Source organism: Melospiza georgiana, chromosome 19 (genome assembly GCF_028018845.1).
Source record: "Melospiza georgiana isolate bMelGeo1 chromosome 19, bMelGeo1.pri, whole genome shotgun sequence".
In the NCBI taxonomy this organism is placed as follows: Eukaryota; Metazoa; Chordata; class Aves; order Passeriformes; family Passerellidae; genus Melospiza; species Melospiza georgiana.
The window spans coordinates 11,648,389-11,668,022 of NC_080448.1; the positions used below are offsets into that span (position 1 = coordinate 11,648,389).

Consider the following 19,634-nt stretch of genomic DNA (forward strand, 5'->3'; position numbering starts at 1 on the left):
TCTTTAGCACACCAAAAGGAATTTAAACTACTTTATTCCTGCCTCTCTCAGGATCTTAAAAGCCACCACACAACCTGCTAAGGCTAAACTGAATTCTCCCAAAAGAAATCAGAGAGGAAAATGTTTTTCATCTACTGGAAGGGAAGGAAGTGTTTGCAAGGCAGCTGACACCACACAGCTCTGCAGTTAATGAGGCTTTGCAGTTATGCAGCAGCACAAGAACCTCTGGGACTCAAATCCCCAAAGGTAGCAGAAATGAGAGAGTTTTGCCCAACTTTAGAGATCTTACTGTACTTTTCTGAACATAATAATTAAATAAAATTTGCTTTCTAGGCTTGAGTCTTCACAAAATCTAAATTTTGCACAGTCTTCAATAAAAGGCCACAAGTACTTCACAAACTTAATGAAATCTAATTTCACAGTGCCCAACACAATTGAAAATCACAACCATGTGGCCCAGACCATTTTTCTGTGTGATTTCAGAAAACAAAGTGCATTTTCTATCTGCAGTGAGCACACTCTTTGCACAGCCCATGGCAGGGCTGAGCCAGGTGAGCCCTCACCATCACCACAAGGAAAAAACAGAGGAAATTTCTGGAATTTCAGGGCAGTCCAGAAAGAGCTCCCCTGAGCAGTGTCCGGGAACAAAAACTTCATTCACCAGAGCTCATTTCCTCCTCCTGGGTGATCCTTGCAGGGGCTTTGCTGTCTGTGTCTGACAATTCATTTCTCAGCCAGCTCATCTGAGGCACTAAAGGCTACAAACACTTGGAGTGGACACTGGATTTTAGCACTACCCAGAGCCTGACCAGGCTCACATGACTCTGAAATATAAAATGAGAAAATATTAATGCTTTAATTGTGCTGTTACTCATGGGAAGCTGCTTCCTAAACCTGAGCACTCCCACAAACACATTCCTGAGCTGAAGCTGGGTTAGGGGTAGCAGGATTTCATCTACAGTAGCCCTGAGAATAAAGCACACGCTTCCTGAAAATCCACTGTCAATTGATTTGCCTTGTAAACAGATCAGCAGGAGAAAAAAATGCTGGCTAGCCAAAGTTACACATTTTGTTTGCTCCAACTACTCCTCCTTCTTTAATTTACCCTAATTTCCTCTCTCCTCCCATGATTAATAAAGATTACCTCTTGCTTCTCATGCCCTTGAATGACCTCCATCCAATTCTTCAAGTCATCCAAAATTTTCCACCACTTGATAGCATCAAACTCATTCATCTTTCTAAAAATATACACTGAAACACCAGTACAGGCTAGAAGGTGCTGAAGGGGCCATTCCTGAGCTGCACTCTCCCCAAAGGCCTCAAACTCTTACATTTTAATCATCTATTACTGATTGTTTAATTAGTTACACCTGCAGCATCAGCTGATTATCATACAGCCTATGTGAGATTATGGCATAATCTGTTAATCTTTAGCAAAATGATTTGGCTGTTTGGACACAGGACAAGGGAACCAAAATATCAAATGTTTTTTGTAAGGAAGGCTTAGAGATGCAGATCTGGAGAAAGGCTTTAGGAGCATGTGGTGACCCTGCCCCCTCGTCCTCCACGTGCTTTTATTTCCCTCCTGGAATGGTCCTTTTGATTCTTTTCATCTTTCTTGTTACCTGTATTATCTACTGAAGGGCAAATTTGCAATCTCTCTATTTATTCTCACCTGTTTTTTTTAATAACCTGAATTAAAACAGAATTATCCTGGTTGGTTTCCCTTTCAACTTCTCCATTAGTTAAACTGAAGTATTTATTTAACATTCACATTTGAACAGAATAAAAGTCATGTATTTTGGACCTCTCTGGTGTATTTGAAAGTGTTTTTACAGATCCAGTCTGTTCCAAAGTATGGCTTAAACAACCCATGTGGGGAAAATAGAGATATCTTAATGTTTCACCACCTAGGAAATGCATTCATGTGCACCAAACCCATCCATTAATTTTGTGTGTCTATAAAGATTTGTTTGTCTTATCACCAGGAACAAGCAGGCATGTCTTTACAACCCTCCACAACCCCAACATTTAGTCAGATATTCTTTCTTTTTTGGTTTTCCTTTTAATTTGCAAATCTGTAATCTAAGACTGAAGCTGACTGAACCAGCCTCTAAACCAGCAGGGAAATACCAGCCAAAAACCACAATCTGTTTCCCATTTCTGTGTCAGGACTGCATCTTTTGGGGGGCTGTGAAAACAATTGTTTTGAAAAGATTATACAGTGAATCATAGACTGGTTTGGGTTGGAAAGGGACCCTTAAAAATCATCCAGGCCAACCCCCCTGTGAAACATTTCAGTCATTTTACTAGCTGGAAAAATGTGATTTTAAAATACAAAAATGTGTGTACCAGAAAATCAGATATGAGGCAGAAGTTCCATCTTGTTGCTGAGTATGAAATGATCACATACAGGAATAGAAAACAAAATCTATTAGCAGGAAATTCATCTGGGAGTTAATTAATAATGGTAACAACAAAGAATGATTTAGAAATTACAATATTATGGTGTTGAAAACACATGAGGGGCTTTTTTCTGAGGAAAGCAGAAAGTGCCCAGAATCTTTGAATTATTTTCCATTAACGGGAATACAACAACACAGTGAAAATAATTATCTTCAGGGTTTGTTCATTCCTCAGGTACCTCAGCTTCTAAAACAAGACTGTAAGGAAGATTTTTACTAAACCAACACATGCTTTACATATATAAATGTATATAAATACACTGACTGGAAAAAGACAGAGCAATATTTGCACCTCTAATTTATAAATAGTTAAAAGGTAGGGAAGAAAAGGAGAAAAATCACCATAAACCAGTTTTTTCAAGTTGTAAATACATAAAGAAAAAATTCACTTCTCTGCCTTATGTAGATTTTAATTCAAACATTTAAGGCAGGCAATATTAAAATTGCAATTTAACACAGCAATACCAGAGAAAGGTAAAGATTTGACAGTTCTTCCTTCACACACACAGTGATTAATTCTTAATTGAAAAAGGTGTGGCACAGAATTAGTCTTACAACTGTAAGAAGATTTACTTCAGCTGCTCAGCCATTAAATGGCTGTGTAGAGGATTACTCCTGAAAAGCAAATATTTTCCTGTAGGTAGAGATATAAATCCTGTGCATTGTCTGAATCAACCATAAAATATCTCAAGGGCCTCTTTTATAAGAGCAGTGATACAACAGTTCTGGAGAGAGCAAAAACAAGAGTGTAAACTGATTTTTGTAACTCAAGGAAGGAGGTTTAACGTGTATTTTGTTAATACATGTGTATTAATACAGTGTGTGGCTGCAACAATGAAATGCTTGGTATTTGTAATTCATTTGCTGCTTGAAAAATTACTTTTTAAGACACAGAGATTGCTTTAAACACTTCACAATAATAATTCTGACCTGGCTTAATATCAGAAAAGGTTAATCATAAAGTTGTGATTCCACTGAGAATAAAATAAACTTTAAATACCTCTTTATTTATTTTATATCAAGAGTCTCTTTTTCATTCCTTTCCAAAAGCTTAAGTCATAGGAAAATATATGTTGACACACCAAAAAAAATAGTTTAAAGCCACATCCCAGTGTTATCTCATGAAGAAAAAAGGAACAAAGTTTAAAGATGTCATCTGCTGGGCTTTTCAGATGGCAATACAATTTCTATATTCCTTTTATCCACAGAAAACGTTCTTACCCAGAAGACCCAATGCTTTTGCACACACCAAGCAGAGGCCTCTTCTCAGCAAAATTATCACATTTCTGAGCACCTGGCAAGAGGGAAAACACAAGAAAAGAAAAAGCAAATCACCACGTGCTGTTTGTACAGTTTCCAAGTTCAGGTTGGGGCCCAATATTCTGAATATAACACAGAACTCCCAGCTTGTGCAGGGAGGGGACAGAAATTCACATCACAGGCAGAGCTGGGAGAGAGATGAAAATGAGAAACAACACAAGCAGCAAAACATGGCCAGGCTTTGGGAGTGATTTTCTGTTCATCCCACCGGGGCTGGGGTTCTGGACTGAAACAAGTGGTTCCTTCTCACTTTTCGTTGTATTTTAGGAATTTCTCTGCAGCTCAGCCTGGGTTCACACCTTGGTTTCCAGTTTGCAGAAATGGAACCAGGAGTGCCAAGCTCAGAGCAGCCCCTGCAGCCCCTGCCCAAGCAAACAGGAGGAGAAACCCAAACCACATCAATCTGTTCCACCAGCAGGAGAGCTGAACCTTTAAAAGAACAACCTCCAAGTGGAACCACAGCTCCTACAGCACATCCCATCCCCTCCCAGGGCTGCTGAGCCCACAGAGCTGGTTTGGGCCAGGCTGGGCCAGCTGTGCCTGCCCTGGGACCCTGTCCCACTGCAGTGCCACCAGCCTGGCACTGGGACCCTGTCCCACCCCAGTGCCACCAGCCTGGAAGTGAGATCCTGTCCCACCCCAGTGCCACCAGCCTGGCACTGGGACCTTGTCCCCCCAGCCTGGCACTGGGACCCTGTCCCACACCTGTGCCACCAGCCTGGCATTGGAACCCTGTCCCACACCTGTGCCACCAGCCTGGCACTGGGATCCTGTCCCACACCAGTGCCACTAGCCTGGCATTGGGACCCTGTCCCCCCAGCCTGGCACTGGGATCCTGTACCACCCCAGTGCCACCAGCCTGGCATTGGGATCCAGCCCTGGCACCGGGATCCAGCCCTGGCACCGGGATCCAGCCCTGCTGTGCCCCCAGGCTCACTCACACCTCCACCCCAGCACAACCAGACTGTTAAAGACGCCACACTTCTTAAAATGGGGTTTTAAGAGTTTGGAGAGCTTTGCTTTATTGCTGTGTAAACAGAAATAAAACTGAAATTGAGTTTTTAAAGAAAAAAAAAAAAAAATCTCACTTCTGCTTGTGAACAATGTTTAACTGAATTCCAGGGTATGTTTCTACCCAACTTAAATAACAAAGTAACAACCAATACCACGACTACTAAATTTCATCCACTTTCTTTCAACCTTTGCCTTTTTCATTATCTATCTATAGGTCTGCACATGTGAAGTGAATAATGGAATTTTTTTTCTCCGTTATACACCAAACCCTTTGATCTCTAAAGAATATTAGTGATATAGTCTGCTCAAAATTGAAATCTTGAATAGTGCTGTACAGAACTAAATCATTTATTCAGAAAGGCACAACAATTAACAATATATATTTTGACACAGCAGACTGTTAATTATTAATGACTCCGGTACATGCATTTAATTTGTAACAAACACTGCTGAGTCCTCTCAACTGTACCAGGAAAAATCTTCCCTCCTACACCTCTGGGTATTTATAAAGTCAAATGGATCCCATCAATAACTCCACCATCAACAATGGCTTTACAAATAACCTAAACCAGCCAGATGGATTTTCCTTTTATTCCTATTATTCCAAGCTCTTTGGTGAGTCAAACCTGTACTGTATGTACTGACCTGGAAATTGATAAATGAAACATAAAAGTCTTCTTAAGAGTCTGGCAACCCATTTGTTTCCCTCGATGCAGGTAACAGATGAGTCCCATTTGTTCTGCTCCCAGCACCAGGGTGAAATGCTGACTGCCAGCACTGCTGACACTGATTCAAGTGCAGCCAGGATTTCACCTGAAGGATTTAACTCTACCTTTTTCCTTCTTTTTTTTCACTAGGATATATTAGAGACACAAATTCAGGTGTTTATTTATGGTCTAATTTAATGACAAGGAAGGAGAGAGAAGGAGGAAAAATGTGGGGGGGAGTCAGGGAATCACGTGCCCAAAATCAAAAGCAATGCCAGATTTAATACCCACGGCACAGATTTGCAAAATTTCTGCAATAGGTGCTTAAACTTCTGATTTCTGTCTATAATGACTCGAGTCCCTCAATTTTAAAAAATCCATTTCCTACTCCAGTACTTTCAGAATGTAAATATTAATAGTGCAGCAAAGGATCATTACTGGAGGCCTCTGAGGGCATTAAATCAGGTTAATAGCTGTCCCATCCACGAGATTGCACAGTGACATGTGTTGGGCTCTAATGGAGGCAGGAGCCTCTCCCAGGTCTGGGGTGGCATTTAATCCCCCAAGTTCTGCTGGATTAATTTTCATTTGTAAAATTGTGTTTATTTGCATGTGCGAGGCGCTGACGTGGCACACACCTGCTGCACACACAGTGTTTAACAAAATTGAAATGAAAAACAGCTCTCTAAATCCCCCCAAATACAAAAAGTATTGAAATCCTGTTGCAAAGTCTCTTTCTTAAACTCCTTTTATTCTAAATCCTTTTAACTCTGTCATATAACACTACAGCATTTATAAAATGCTGGAAATCCTGACAAATCACACAATTAAAGTAATGAAAACTGCCCTTCCTGCCAACAAGGCACCACCTTATCTACAGCTCCATTTAGCTAAATGATAGGTTGGGTTTTTTAAAAACCTCACTTCAGTTAGTGTGCTTAAAACTGAAAAAAAAAAAAAAAAGGAGGGGAAAAAATCTCTCTGTGGCTAAATGAAATTCCATACAAATCAACATTTAGAAGTTTATGAAGTCAAAAGGTTACCCACACTAAGCTCAAAGCAGCTTAGAGCCTGTCCTGCTGATGAAACTGTGAATTGGGAGCCCAGGGCCTGCTAAGGCCACCCAATAATGCCAATCAAAAGAGTGACAGCAGCACCCAAAGCTGCACATCTTGGTGCACAAAGAAAAGGGAGCCCAGAGGATGGCACAGGAACTCAAAGCTGCCCAGAACCCTGGGGATGCCCCTGGTTTGCCACCAGGACGGCACTCCTGGGTGAATTTCACACTCTGACCTATTTAGCAGCGCTCAGAGGCACCATGTGTGGATTTCCCTGGTGTGTAATTCCACTGCTCAGTCCCATTTCATAATGAGTGCTGCTCCTGCTCCACTAAACCCCTCTCATTCCCATCTTTTCCTTGGAAACCTTGTGGCATTCATGGTCCTGGAGCCCATACCTGGGAATGCCCCAACTGGAATTCCCTCTCAGCCCAGCGGGGTGAAGGTTTCAGGTGCACTGGTCTAAAGCACCAGAAAACAATGAAATAATGAATTTATTTCATTTATGGTGTGATGAGGAAACACAGGTCAGGCCAAAGCTTCGAAGAAATTGTGATTTTACAGTGTTGCACCCCAAAATTCTCCCCTGTGATCTCTCTAAAAGAGACCAACTTGGAGAATTCCAGTCTGTAATTTCTAGAATCCACAGCCACTGCCATTCATTATCGCCAAAAGCCCAGCAGAGCTCAGACACACACCTGCACAACCAGCCCAAACCCTGCTTGTCCATCCAGCAGGGCCAGCCCCTCCACACAGAACCTGGGATTATTTTGGCCTTTTTGGGGATTTCAAACCACTGAGCCACCCAAGTGGCTGAACATACCCAAACCTCACATCTGCCTTCCTTTAGAAAGCAACCTAAACATTAAAGCTCTTTAAGTGTACCTGCACATAAAGCTGAGTCAGCTGTTGAGGTTCCAATCTGAATTTTACCAACATCAAAGATGGGAGCAGTGGAGAACAGGGATAAATCTGCTGCAATATTTCAACTCTCAATGGGTTTTAGTACCTCTAAATTCTTTCTATTTCCTTTTTTTATTTGCTTTTTTCCCCACTTATAAGTCAATTTGAGAGAACAGTCAAATTCACTGAGAGATGTAGGGCTATTATATCATCTTTCTGCAAGCAGCATAATCTAGAAAATGGCAATAAATTAATTCAGCTGGCTGGAGGAATTTATTTTCATAATGCTGAGACATGGAAATAGGTTTTACAGACAACCACTGATGTAAACTTCACCAAGCAGCCTGTCACCCCTGTGAGCAGGAACTGCCACACACAGAGCTGCTCCCTGCCTTTCTGAGTCTCTTGATTGATTTTTAAACTTGACAAATGGGACAGCACAAGGCAAAGCAGGTATTTGGCCAGGGGCTTGTAAAATGACCTGGGATAAGTAATAAAAAATGGGAGATTGTAGCACTGACTTCCTTCAGAAAGCATCAATATTCTGATTTTGTAGGCGAAAGAACCACAAAGGTACCTGAAATAAATGTATCACTGCCTCAGCACTGAGAGAAAATCCAGACCTGGACACACAGAAACAACCTCAACCCCAGCCCAGCCCAGATGTGGAAGTGGAGAAGAGCCACAGATGGCTCAGAGGAATTCCAGCTCAGAATTCCTGTCCCTGAGGCTGCCAGAGTCCAGACTGAGATGTTCTCATGGTCTAAACATGAGCTCTGCAAGCCCAAAATCTGCTCACAGTGCAAAGCCTCAGTCTCCAAAACCACCACATATACTGTGAACTGCACAGAATAATTAAAGCCCTGCCTAATGAGGGCCCTGGTGGGTGTGACCTGACCATGGAGAGGGGCTGATATCTGGAGGGTTTAGCATTAGTTTACAGAAATCCCTCCATTTCTCATGGCCATCTGCTCCAGGCTGCTGAGCAGGACATCAAAGTGATGCAGCAGAGCTGGGCCAGCTTCTCTGGGTGCCTCAGAGCAGAACAGAGCAGAGCAGAGCTGGGCCAGCCCAGGCTGGGTGCCTCAGAGCAGGGCACAGGTGCCACAGATGCCAGTCCCAGCAGCTCCAGGAGCTGGCCCAGCCCCTGAGCTCACAAACCTGCCCAGGAGCTGCTGCAGGAGATGCCCTGCATGAAAGAACCCCTCTGAAACAAGGCTGCATTATGCCACGAGGCACACCACGAGGCAGAGGATCTAACATCAAAGGGCTGCAGTTTTTTAATGAAATAGTTGACAAACTATTAAGTTCTGCTGCTGTAAAGTCACCAAGTTAAAGCCATGAGCTTTCCTTTCACACCTGGGAATGAGCTGCTTATCACCAGCTCAGATCTGTTTCTAGAAACGTGCCAAATCCATCCACCAGGAGACTCCTATTTTCAATAATTCCCTTTTTACAGCTTTACAGTAAAACAGTGTTTGAGCCTGCTGATGGTAATCAGCTTCTCCTTTACAAATTCCTTTTATTTCGTTCAGAATCATTAAAGCTCATGAGTTAGTTATCTCAGGCCTCTTATTACAGCTTTACTTTTATCTGATTCCAGATACTGGTCAATGATACATTCATGTACTTTTAATCAAAGATTTATTTAAACCAAGCCATGTAAAAAGAGACCAAAACATGTTTTTAAAAGGTTTGGTTTAATTTAATATGAGTTAATTTAAATTGTTTTCTAATGTAGCAACTATCATTGTCAGATGCTAAATATATGGAATTTAGGGGCAGAAAGACAATAACTGCTTGAAGGAGTTCATGAGTGTGATTTACTTGATTAAAAAATCAAAACTTGCTTTAATACCAGAAAAAAACAGAACTCCCAGGTTCTTCAATTAATTTACTTCATTTTCATTTCCACTTCTCTTTCTCCTTTTTTTTCCCTTTTAGAGAGGAAGGGGCACAGACATCCATCACTCAATGACACAAATAACAGCAGCTCACTGGGAATTATGCAGGGTTCCAGTAAATGGAATAAAGGAACAACAAGCTTGGAAAGTATTTCACTCTAGGTTACTTTAACCTGTAACAGTTACACACCCACGCTTACTTTGTATATTCCTCTGCTTAGAAGATCATTAAAACAATATATAATATGTCCATCAAACATTCTTCATTTACTTTCTTTGAAACACACAAAATCAGTACAATTTACTAGGAATAATTTAAATTATAAGATTTTAGGCTGTATTTTTTGAGTTCATTAATTAATTCATAATATAATTACTAGAAATTCTAAACCAGCATAGTCCCCAAACTATGGGGTCATACTAGAAATACATTCTTTTAATCCACAAAGTAAAACTACCAATTTAATTTAAACCTAAACACTTCTTTCAGAAATCAACAATTAGATTGGGTTTGGATAGAACAGAATAATTTTTTAGAGGAATTTGCTTGTTTATGGACATTTGCTCAGATTTTGCAGCAAGTTCTTCTCAGGGTTAACTCAACTTCTGGAAGAATCCTGTTAAATGAAGCAGCTTGGTTTAGAATTTGATAAAATGTTATTTAAGCAGAGGCAGAGAGGAGCTGCACTCAAGAGATGATAAAATGTAAACGACTGAAAGGGTCAGAGTGAGTAAAGTTAATATAAAACAAGGAGAAATTGAACAAACCAGAAGCCAGTGGCACCCCAAAACACAAACCCTGTTTTGTGAGTTTAACTGGAGTGGATGAGCAGAGTTTTTAGAGAGTTCTGTGGATGCTGAAGGGCTTGGGGCTGTACTCACTGATCTGAGGAGCTGGCAGGATCCGAGCGGCTCGCACCGGCCCGTGGCGCACCGAGAACAGCTCCTGGGCCTCCCCACTGATCTGCAAGGGCCAAAAAACAACTTACACCTGCAAAAATACATCCATCCAATGGCTAAAATACATCCATTCAATGGCTAAAAATACATCTCTTCAGTGGCTAAAAATACATCTCTTCAATGGCTAAAAAGGAAGGTAGAAAGCCATTGTAGAGAGGTACATTGGTAACACTCTGCCTAAACAACCACTGCCTTTTCTCCAATTGAAAATATAAATATAAAAAGTCTTGAATTGACTGTTCATGACCACACAGGTTTTGGAAGAAGCAAGACTTGAAGCTGATTAAAATTCACCAAAGTTCATCCCACATTTCACACGGTTCTAAAGGAAAATGCCAGCTCGCCAGAAATCAGTCAAGAGTGGCAAACATGGCTGAAAAAAGTGGGAGAATTTCATATATTGGTTCATTTCAAATTCACCAGGTGTGAAAACCATGTTTAAAAATTGGTGGTCAGGCTACTTTAAGCCTGTCACTGATGGCAATGTTGAAAAGATTAAACCAGAAGCAGCTCAGATGAATTTCCAGACTTCCTGCAATGGTCACTCAATGTATTTTCATAAGTGCCTGGAAATGGATCCGATATGGAACGTCAAACTGCAGGAAAATGGCAAACATTATGGAGCTCATTTCCAGCTAACCAACAACTTAAAACAGATGTAATGAGCCTCAGAACACGGCCAAGGCTGGCATCAAGTTTTGCCAAACAAGCAGCTTACAATATCAGAAGAGAACATGATTTGGAATAAGGTTCTTAGGAATCAATAAACTATAAATTCAAGAGAACTTTTGGAAATGTCATTTTATGGTTGTTTCCATTTCTTTCTGCACTTCAGCTCACACGTCCAAAAAAGTTAAAATACTCCTACTGTTTGAGCAGCAAATCCCAAGTACAGGACTCCTGGCTCTCAGCTTACATCCACTCTTGCCTGGTTATTTATTATCACTGCTCTAGGTCATGGAGGAGAATTAAACCCACCCCATGAAGCACAATTATAAATAAAATTACTTTGAAAATACCATTTACTGCAGACCTAAGCCACCTTTCTGCACACAATACAGAGAAGTGCTGCTTCTCCCTGTTAAGCCTGGAATTACACACAAGCTGCACAAATGTGGGGAAATAACATTTTAAGCCATTTTAGCCCAGCAGTTTATCAATTAAAATCACTGTTAATGACATCAACTCACTAAAGGTTTGCTGATGGCTTTTATCTGATCATGAGCTTGGAGTGCAGTGTGGGGATAAAATGGATGAAAACATCTGTATCCACAAAAAACAGCTCAGGAAAATGTAGAGCACAGCTAAGCAGAAAATGAGGAAAATTAAAGAGGGGCAGAGTAACAAAGAGATTTCAGAAATTAAGACAGCAGCACGTTCTCTGTCCACTGGAACACAGCAGCTCTATGCAAAGGGAAAGGAGGAAATGGAAAAGAAGAAAAATAGAAGGTTTGGGAACTATTATTCTTGGCAATTAAAGATTTTCCCCCAAACCATGCAAATGCTGTTTCACACGTGTGTGCACATCTCTGTGGAATGAAAACACGAGGCAAAGGAACCAGCACAACAAAGGTAAGGAAGGAGTGATTCCCATAAAATATCCAAAGAGCTCAGACACCTCCCTCTCCTTTTGAACCCTGCCAGCAACCAGCCCCAGCTCCAACCTACTTCAAACAGAGCTCCAGTCCCCAAAGGAGGACACACTGAGAGGGCCAAACCTTCCTGACTCAGGTTCTGCTCTTAAATATCCTCAACTCCAGGAGAATGTTTATCCAGCCTGGGGTGCCAAGACCTGGTGGAGCTTAAACCTGAGACTTGCAAAGAAAAGCTGGAAATGTCCAAATGCAAATGAAGTTTGTGTGTGCTGAAGCATTTCACATGGAAATGCCAGCCCAGCTCTTCTCATGCATACAATGCAGTAACTTTTGAATAATTAATATTCGTTATTTAGAGATAATTTATTATTTCATACTGGGGGGAGATTACAGAAAGTAAGGTTAAATGAGTAACAAAAGGCACAGGATCCAACAGTGACTAAAATGAGATTACAGGTATCTAGCCCCTGTTTTGAGAGCACTGTGGGTTATAACAGGCCCTCTGCTCAGTCCCTGCAGCATTCTAAACCATGGAATGGTTTGGGTTCAGCCTCTACAGCTCAAGTGCTCAGCATTTGCTGACTCCTGGGAGCTAAAAAGGATCAAATCTGAAGATACACCCCCACTGGAGGCTTTGTAATTAAAATACAAGATGCCACCCAACCACCAGCACCTCGCCAGTAAAGAAAATTCAAATTCTCTAACAGGCACAAAATAAAGTTTCCAACAAATCTGGATGTGACGCTACACCACTGATCACATTAAAACACTAATATTTAATCCAGCAGAGTTTCACCTGGAAAAGTATCACCTTTTTCAGGAGATTTAAGCTGTGTGTCCTTAAGTGTCCTGCTGAGCCAGGGACTCATGGAAGACACTGCATCCTGTGCCTGCCATGAATTAGTGAGAGCTTGGCTGCTCCTTGGTTTGCTTGGCACTGAAAAATGCATTAGGGCTTCGAGTTCAGATTTTCTTTGAATTCCAATTAACTTCTTTCAAACACCAGAAGGTTGTGCTGCTTGCAGACTTACAAACCCCTGAATTAACTGTGGTTAATTTAATGCCCTTCATTTATCCATGGATAAAACTTCATGGCTGAGGTCACATTTGGTGGTGTTTGCAGGGTCTCAGGGTGAGGGAAGAGATGAGGATCTGACTCCATGTTTCAGAAGGCTTGATTTATTATTTTATTATATATATTACATTAAAACTTTACTAAAAGAATAGAAGAAGGGTTTTCATCAGAAGGCTGGCTAAGAATAGAATAAGAATGATAACAAAGGTTTGTGCCTGACTGAGACTGTGATTGTGATTGGCCACTAATTAGAAACAACCACATGAGACCAATCCCAGATCCACCTGCTGCAGATAATCATTGTTTACATTTTGTTCCTGAGGCCTCTCAGCTTCTCAGGAGGAAAAACCCTAAGGAAAGGATTTTTTCATAAAATATCATGGCTACAGTCACACAGATCCAATCTGCCTGCAAACACCTCCCAGGGGGCACAGAGATGGTGTGGCCTGATCTTCTGCCACTCCCTTATCTCAGCTCATCCCCTGGGAATGGGACACTCACCCCAGCAGGAACCCAAAAGGGACCAGGAGCTGCCCACGGAGGGGACAGGGGGTCAGTTGTGGGCTGGGAACCCTCAGCCAAAGGCTCCACATCCCTTTACCAGCCCCTGGAGCTCCACAGTCTCACATGCACAGACAAAACACAAATAGAGCTCATGAATTGAAAACAGAGCTCTAAATTCTTCAAAAAGCACCTGTGAGCAGCGAGGCTGTGGCTGCCATTTTGGATTGCATCCAGCTAAGTAGCAAGTCCCCGTGGCAGCTCTCAGAGCTCTTAAAAGTTTTTCTTTCCCATTCCAAAAGCCAAGAATATTTCCAAACAGGTTTCAAGAATTGGATATTAAGCTGTAAAAGCAGCTTCAGGTACTGGTTGCAGGGAAGAGGGAATCCAAAATGAGGGCTCCAAGCTGCTCGGGTAGAACATCTCAGCTCTCCCAAAACCTGGCATCAACCACAACCCCCAGACCTACAGGGAAGGCTGGAAGTGAAGGATTCAAACCCCCAAAAAAGTCTTCATTAAAAGAGGAAGAAGAATCCTCTTCTTCACTTAAGAGACCTTGAGTTACTGCTCAGAACATGACAGCCCAGGAGTCTGCAGCACTGGGTAATTTTTGATGGCATTGTTTGGAGCACACCAGTTTGCACCCATTAAAAAAAACTGAACAAAGGAAGTTTTGTTCACACCAAGGACAAGTAATAGTTTCCAACCAGAGAAAATGATTTTCACGTGGGGAAAAAAAATTTAAAACAAAAAAAAAGGCAAACATATACCAAAGTGAAATGAAATGGAGTTTGGAACTCAATGCTTGAACTACTGTGCAACTCCAGAAATGGAAACTGGGGAATGTGTAACAGGAAAAGGGAATCTAACAAGAAAAGGGATCTGGAGGTTGTTTTAAATAATCTCATGTATGTTTTATACATGAAGATATCATGATAGGATGTTATAATATGATAATAAGCCATTAATAGATACCACCACCCAATATTGCTGCATATGGGTTAAAGGCATCTTGCTGGGAAAGCAAGGAAGGACTGGAAACAAATGAACAAATTTTATCACTTTAGTTTAGAAATTCTCTCAGCTTTTCTATTCAAACCAGATTTCTGTAATTATCAAGAGATTGTGAGAGTTTAGATGCCCAAGGAATGTTACTCTAGTAGCATGAGGATGAAGTTGCACCTAGTGCTTTACATTATGGCAGTGCTAATGGAATCAGAAGTTTTATAAAACCACATTTCTGGCACACTGGTGCCTCTTCAGTGTAAAAAACCCAAAGCCTCAGCAAATTATTTGCATAGAAGGTCTGCAAAGTCCTCAGACATTTTCCAGGGTCACTAGGTCAGGTCTTCACTCCATTTTTCTGAGTGCACATGCCAGTGGTTCCCTATGGGAAGAGGCCTGGACAGAGCAAAGACTGCACCTTGGCATGTGATAAGCTTCTAATTGTCACTTTAAGATGATTTTTCTACTTCTGAAACTCCCAGCCTACCATGAAAAACAAAACCAACGTGCATTCCCTGCACAGGAACACCCAGAACAGACACTCAGACACCACATCAGGCAGGAACCAGCTCCAGTTGTCTCTGAAACACCAAACTGGGAGCAAGGCACAAAACAAACTCCAAACCAAACACACCACTCCAGGAACTCCCAGTGCATCCCCAGATTCCTCCCCACTCAGCCAGGAGCATTTCAAGGCCACTTTTAACCCTCCCACCCCTGCTGGAGAGCAGAGATCAAAGCCCAGCCCTGTGGTGGACACCTTGTGCTGCACCAAACACCACCCCGGCCCTTTGAAGCCTCCCTAATGGGATCTCCCATCCTGCAAATCACACTTTTGTGCTCCAAAGCTCTTCCTCCGAGGAGATGGTAATGGGAAAGCTCTCTCAGCTCCAGAGAGGTGTGGGCAAGGCCGTGCAGCACCATTAGCAGGAGTGTGGGCTTAGGAGCTGTCATAAACACTTCATAATCACTCACACACAACCCCTGCTGCCTGCAACACGTTATTAAGTGCTGAATAGAGGGCCAATTGTAGGAATAAAAAAGCACAATGCTACAGATAATGACTTTCCTGAGGAGATTTGCACATAAATGTCAGATTGTTGCTTTTGCAGATTAGGCTGGAGAATGCAGAGTTGGTTATTTTTTTCCTTAGCTGGAATAACATTGCTTAATTACAAGCTAAATAATCAGTGGGGCCAAGAAGGAAGGTTTGTGTAATAGCAAAGGGCACAAAAAAGTGTTGCCAAATAAGCTCTTAAATATTAAGTCAATCACAGAGCTGCCAGGCTTTATTGTGCTCAGGCTAAGCAAGGGGGGGAAACACAAAGGAGAAGCAACAATGTGGAAAACCCCTTCCAGTTTATGAAAAACCCCTCCAGTTTATGAAAAACCCCTCCAGTTTATAAGAAAACCCTTCCAGTTTATGAAAACCCTCTCCAGTTTACGTTCCCTCTAAATGTGTTGGGTACACAAATCCTGCTCTGCAAAGATATTTAAAGCTGATGTTAAAGATCATTTTTCTGTGAAAATCTGCACTGACAGAGGAGCCATTCCAACACTGCCACAGTGTCCAGGTCCAGGCTGCACCTCCCTGGCTGAGCTCTCAGAATTTCACAGAATATCCAAATAAAGGGCTGCTAAAATGATGCAATATCCCCACAGCTGACATTCTGAAGGTGCATGGTAAAATATTTCCACATTTGGCATTTTCTCCATTTCACTGCACTTCCCCTCTGCTCATACTTCTGCAAAGGTTGAACAACACTAAGAGAAGCTGTCCTGCAACTTAATTTTTATTATTTTTCCTGAAATAGCAAATACTATCAAAAGCTAGGAATGATGAAGTGAAATACATTGGGGGAAAAAAAAGACAGCCTGGATGCGTGGTCCTACTAAAAAGAAGGCAAAATCAGGTATTCCATGGCCTAACTTGTGGCTCATTTGGACACAAGGAAGGAAAAAAAAAGAAATAAAAAGATATAAAGAAAAATGAAAACATCTATCCATGGCAGATAAAACATCTATCCTTTTTTTAGCAGAAAACACAGGTTCATCCGGATAAAAACATTTCAGCTGGGTAAAATGGGGTGTTTTGGTACGATAATTGAGCTCCAGCCGCTGTGATGCTCAGGGTATGGTAATTAATTAATTAATTAATGATTGATGAGGCGGCGCTGCCGCTCTTAGCTCGGTGTCCCAGCGCCCCCGTGTGGCCGCTTCGTGTAACGCACCCCGACAGAAAATCCCATTTTTGGCTGAAATGTTCCCAAGTTTCAGTTAAAGTTCCTAAATTTTAATAAACAGTGACAAAATACTGAAATTTAGCGAGGTATATTCGGTCTCACTCCATTTCTGTTAAACATTCCTTCAAGCACAAAACCTCATCAGCTTATTTCCTCATTTGTGCTAACGAGATGCAATCACGAGGATAATAAGATGCAATAAAGAGGGGGAAAGCCCTACCACACCCATAAAATCAATTAAACTGAAATTTTGCTGTGGAAATTAACATTATTTTCTAAGCTGCTGGTATATAAACACATGTCCTACATAGCTAACCAGAAAGTTGTAGAATGTACACATTTTTTTAAAAAACAATGTATTTTACAAAGGGAAAGAACTCCATCCTCTCTGCTTTATTCTGAAGGATAAGGTGTTGTGAGCAACTTTGCTTTTTTAAGTTCAGAATTTTTATGACCTACTGTATTCAACTTTATTCTCTCATTTTGAGCAGTTTGGGGGGAATTCCCCAAATGAAGACCACGTGCCCATAAACCACTGTGCAACACAAGCCAGGGCGTGGGGATGACAGCATGAAATCAAAGCCATGTGCACACAGAGGCCTTCAGCAAATTAAAATTGCAAATCATGGCCATGACAAACATGTGACTGTAAAATACTATAAACACTGTCATACTGGAGTTCCTGGGACAAACAAATCCTGTTGGTGTTTTAAAATCCTTATCCTTTTCTGTTAAAAATATCCAGTTTTGTTTTGGGGCTAGAAACGATTCCAGAATGGCAAACAAGGGGTTTTTTTAAACCCTTATTCTTTTCTATTAAAAAACAAATTCCAGTTTTGTTTTGGGTTTATAAACTGCTCCAGAATGGCAAACACTGCTCCCAGTTTGAGTCAGGAAATGGACTTATCAGGAATAATGTGTAAAAAGCCCTCAAAAATCTGCAGGTACATGAACTGAAGTGTTTGAGCTGTGCTCAGGATTATCTGAAGATAAGAACATTACACACAACCCCTGAGACATGGATGGGAAGTGTTGGCTCTTTCCCTTCAGTGGGAGAAATTCAAGGCAAAATATTAAAGTTGGAACACAAAACAGAGAGAGAAAAGGAGAAGGAAGGAGGGGAGAGCTCTGCACTCACAGGTATTTCTCCAATGGGAGAAATTCAAGGTAAAATATTAAAATTGGAACACAAAACTGAGAGAGAAAAGGAGAAGGAAGGAGGGGAGAGCTCTGCACTCACAGGCATTTCTCCAATGGGGGAAATTCAAGGTAAAATATTAAAGTTGGAACACAAAACTGACAGAGAGAAGGAGAAGGAAGGAGGGTGAGCTCTGCACTCACAGGAATGCTCCAGACTTGCATCCCATCACTGTAGCCAATCATCAGCAGCAGCGGGGGCTCATTCCCAGTGCTGTGGATCTCATGGAATTCCATATTCCTGGAGGTATCTGAAGGACATTTCAACAGCAAAACCACATTAGAAGTCAGGATCCAGCTCTCAGCAACACTAGATTGTGTTCCCTCAGTTGTTAGACCTAAAAGCAACCAAAGTGCTTTACATTTCCATGCTGGAGCAATACTGAAATATATTCTTTCATGCAAACACCACTGTTGAAGATTCACAATGAGAAAGCTTCAAAATTTAAAATATTGGAGAAAAATTTTCTGCACACCAACATGGTCTAGGAGAAAATGGTGATTGATTCCCCTTTCAGACCTGAGCTCCTCCACCTGTTTATCCCTGTTCCTTTTTTGTTTTAAGGAAGGTTAGGGATGGAGTGAGAGAGAACCCAAATCAGGGTTATTAGAATTAGAAATTATCTATAATCTCTATGTGACCATATACATATATATATATATCTTTATGGCCATCTTTGGCAGTTAAGTTTTGTTTGTTTGTGGGTTTGTTTTCCCTTTATTTTTTATAAAATCTCAGACATTCCCTTTATAGGTTCATATAACAAAACTCCTTAGAATATTCTTCATGTTGTGTTTAAATTTATTTTATGCAGCCTGTTCTGACTGGGCCTGGACACATCCTCTTTTACCACCCTCAATAAATCTTCTCTATCTCTGATGCTTCCATGCTTTCAGTGAGCTCTGTTCATTTCCTCATGGTTGAAAATGTCATTTAAGAGGGGTTTTACTCAAGAAAATCATAATATTTATGATTATTCCATTACAGAGAAAGCTGACTGGAATTATTGCACATGGACCCAAAACTCACAAGTACAAGTGAGAGAAAATGAAGCCATACCATTTAAATCTGCATTTTCAAATCTGACCCAGACAATTTTCTCTTTTTCTTCTGGTGGGGTTCCACTGTAGGCCTGGACAAAAAGCAAAAGGGTTGAAACAGGGAAGATTTACAGTGATTTTTCTCCCCCTGTAAGAAGGAATCCTATTAAAAAACACAACTATGATCCATGGAGTTCATTGTCACCAGTTCTCACACAACATAACCTGGCTGAACATCACTCACTGAGGGAGGAATGACAAAACATTTGTGACAATAAATCTGGGGCAGCTAAGAGATGCCTTAGAAATGACTTGGAGGGAGTTAATAAAGTTAAACACAGTGGCTTCTACAGTCTTTAATTTCAGCAGTGTTGGAGGTTCTCACATGAGGTGCTTCATCATTAAAATTCTCTTTAATTCACTAAAAAGCTTTGCAAGGCAGACTGAGGAAAGAAAGAGACCTTTACTCCACAGTTTATATTACTGACACCTCTCAGCTCTGTTTGTGACAACTTTAATGCAGCCATTTAAAAGAGAATAAACTGCAATTCCAGGAGAACAGGTCCATGTTTCAGCCCTGTGTTCTACAGATCCCCATAAAAAGATGAGATACAAGAAGGAATTGTGGAGTGAGACCTGCAGTGTT

At 41.2% G+C, this 19,634-nt stretch overlaps 1 protein-coding gene across 9 annotated transcripts in view; it reads right to left on the reverse strand.

The window, feature by feature from the left end:
• The window catches only part of BCAS3 (BCAS3 microtubule associated cell migration factor), a 293,863-nt gene that overhangs the window by 269,211 nt on the left and 5,018 nt on the right, over positions 1–19,634 (reverse strand). For all 9 annotated transcript variants that reach the window (XM_058037737.1, XM_058037735.1, XM_058037743.1 and 6 more), the window contains exons 4-7: positions 19,008–19,080; positions 18,092–18,198; positions 10,254–10,335; positions 3,687–3,759 (exon numbers count right to left, since the gene is read on the reverse strand). In XM_058037737.1, coding sequence (XP_057893720.1) covers positions 3,687–3,759; positions 10,254–10,335; positions 18,092–18,198; positions 19,008–19,080 — 335 coding nt within the window. The remainder of the gene's footprint in view (positions 1–3,686; positions 3,760–10,253; positions 10,336–18,091; positions 18,199–19,007; positions 19,081–19,634) is intronic.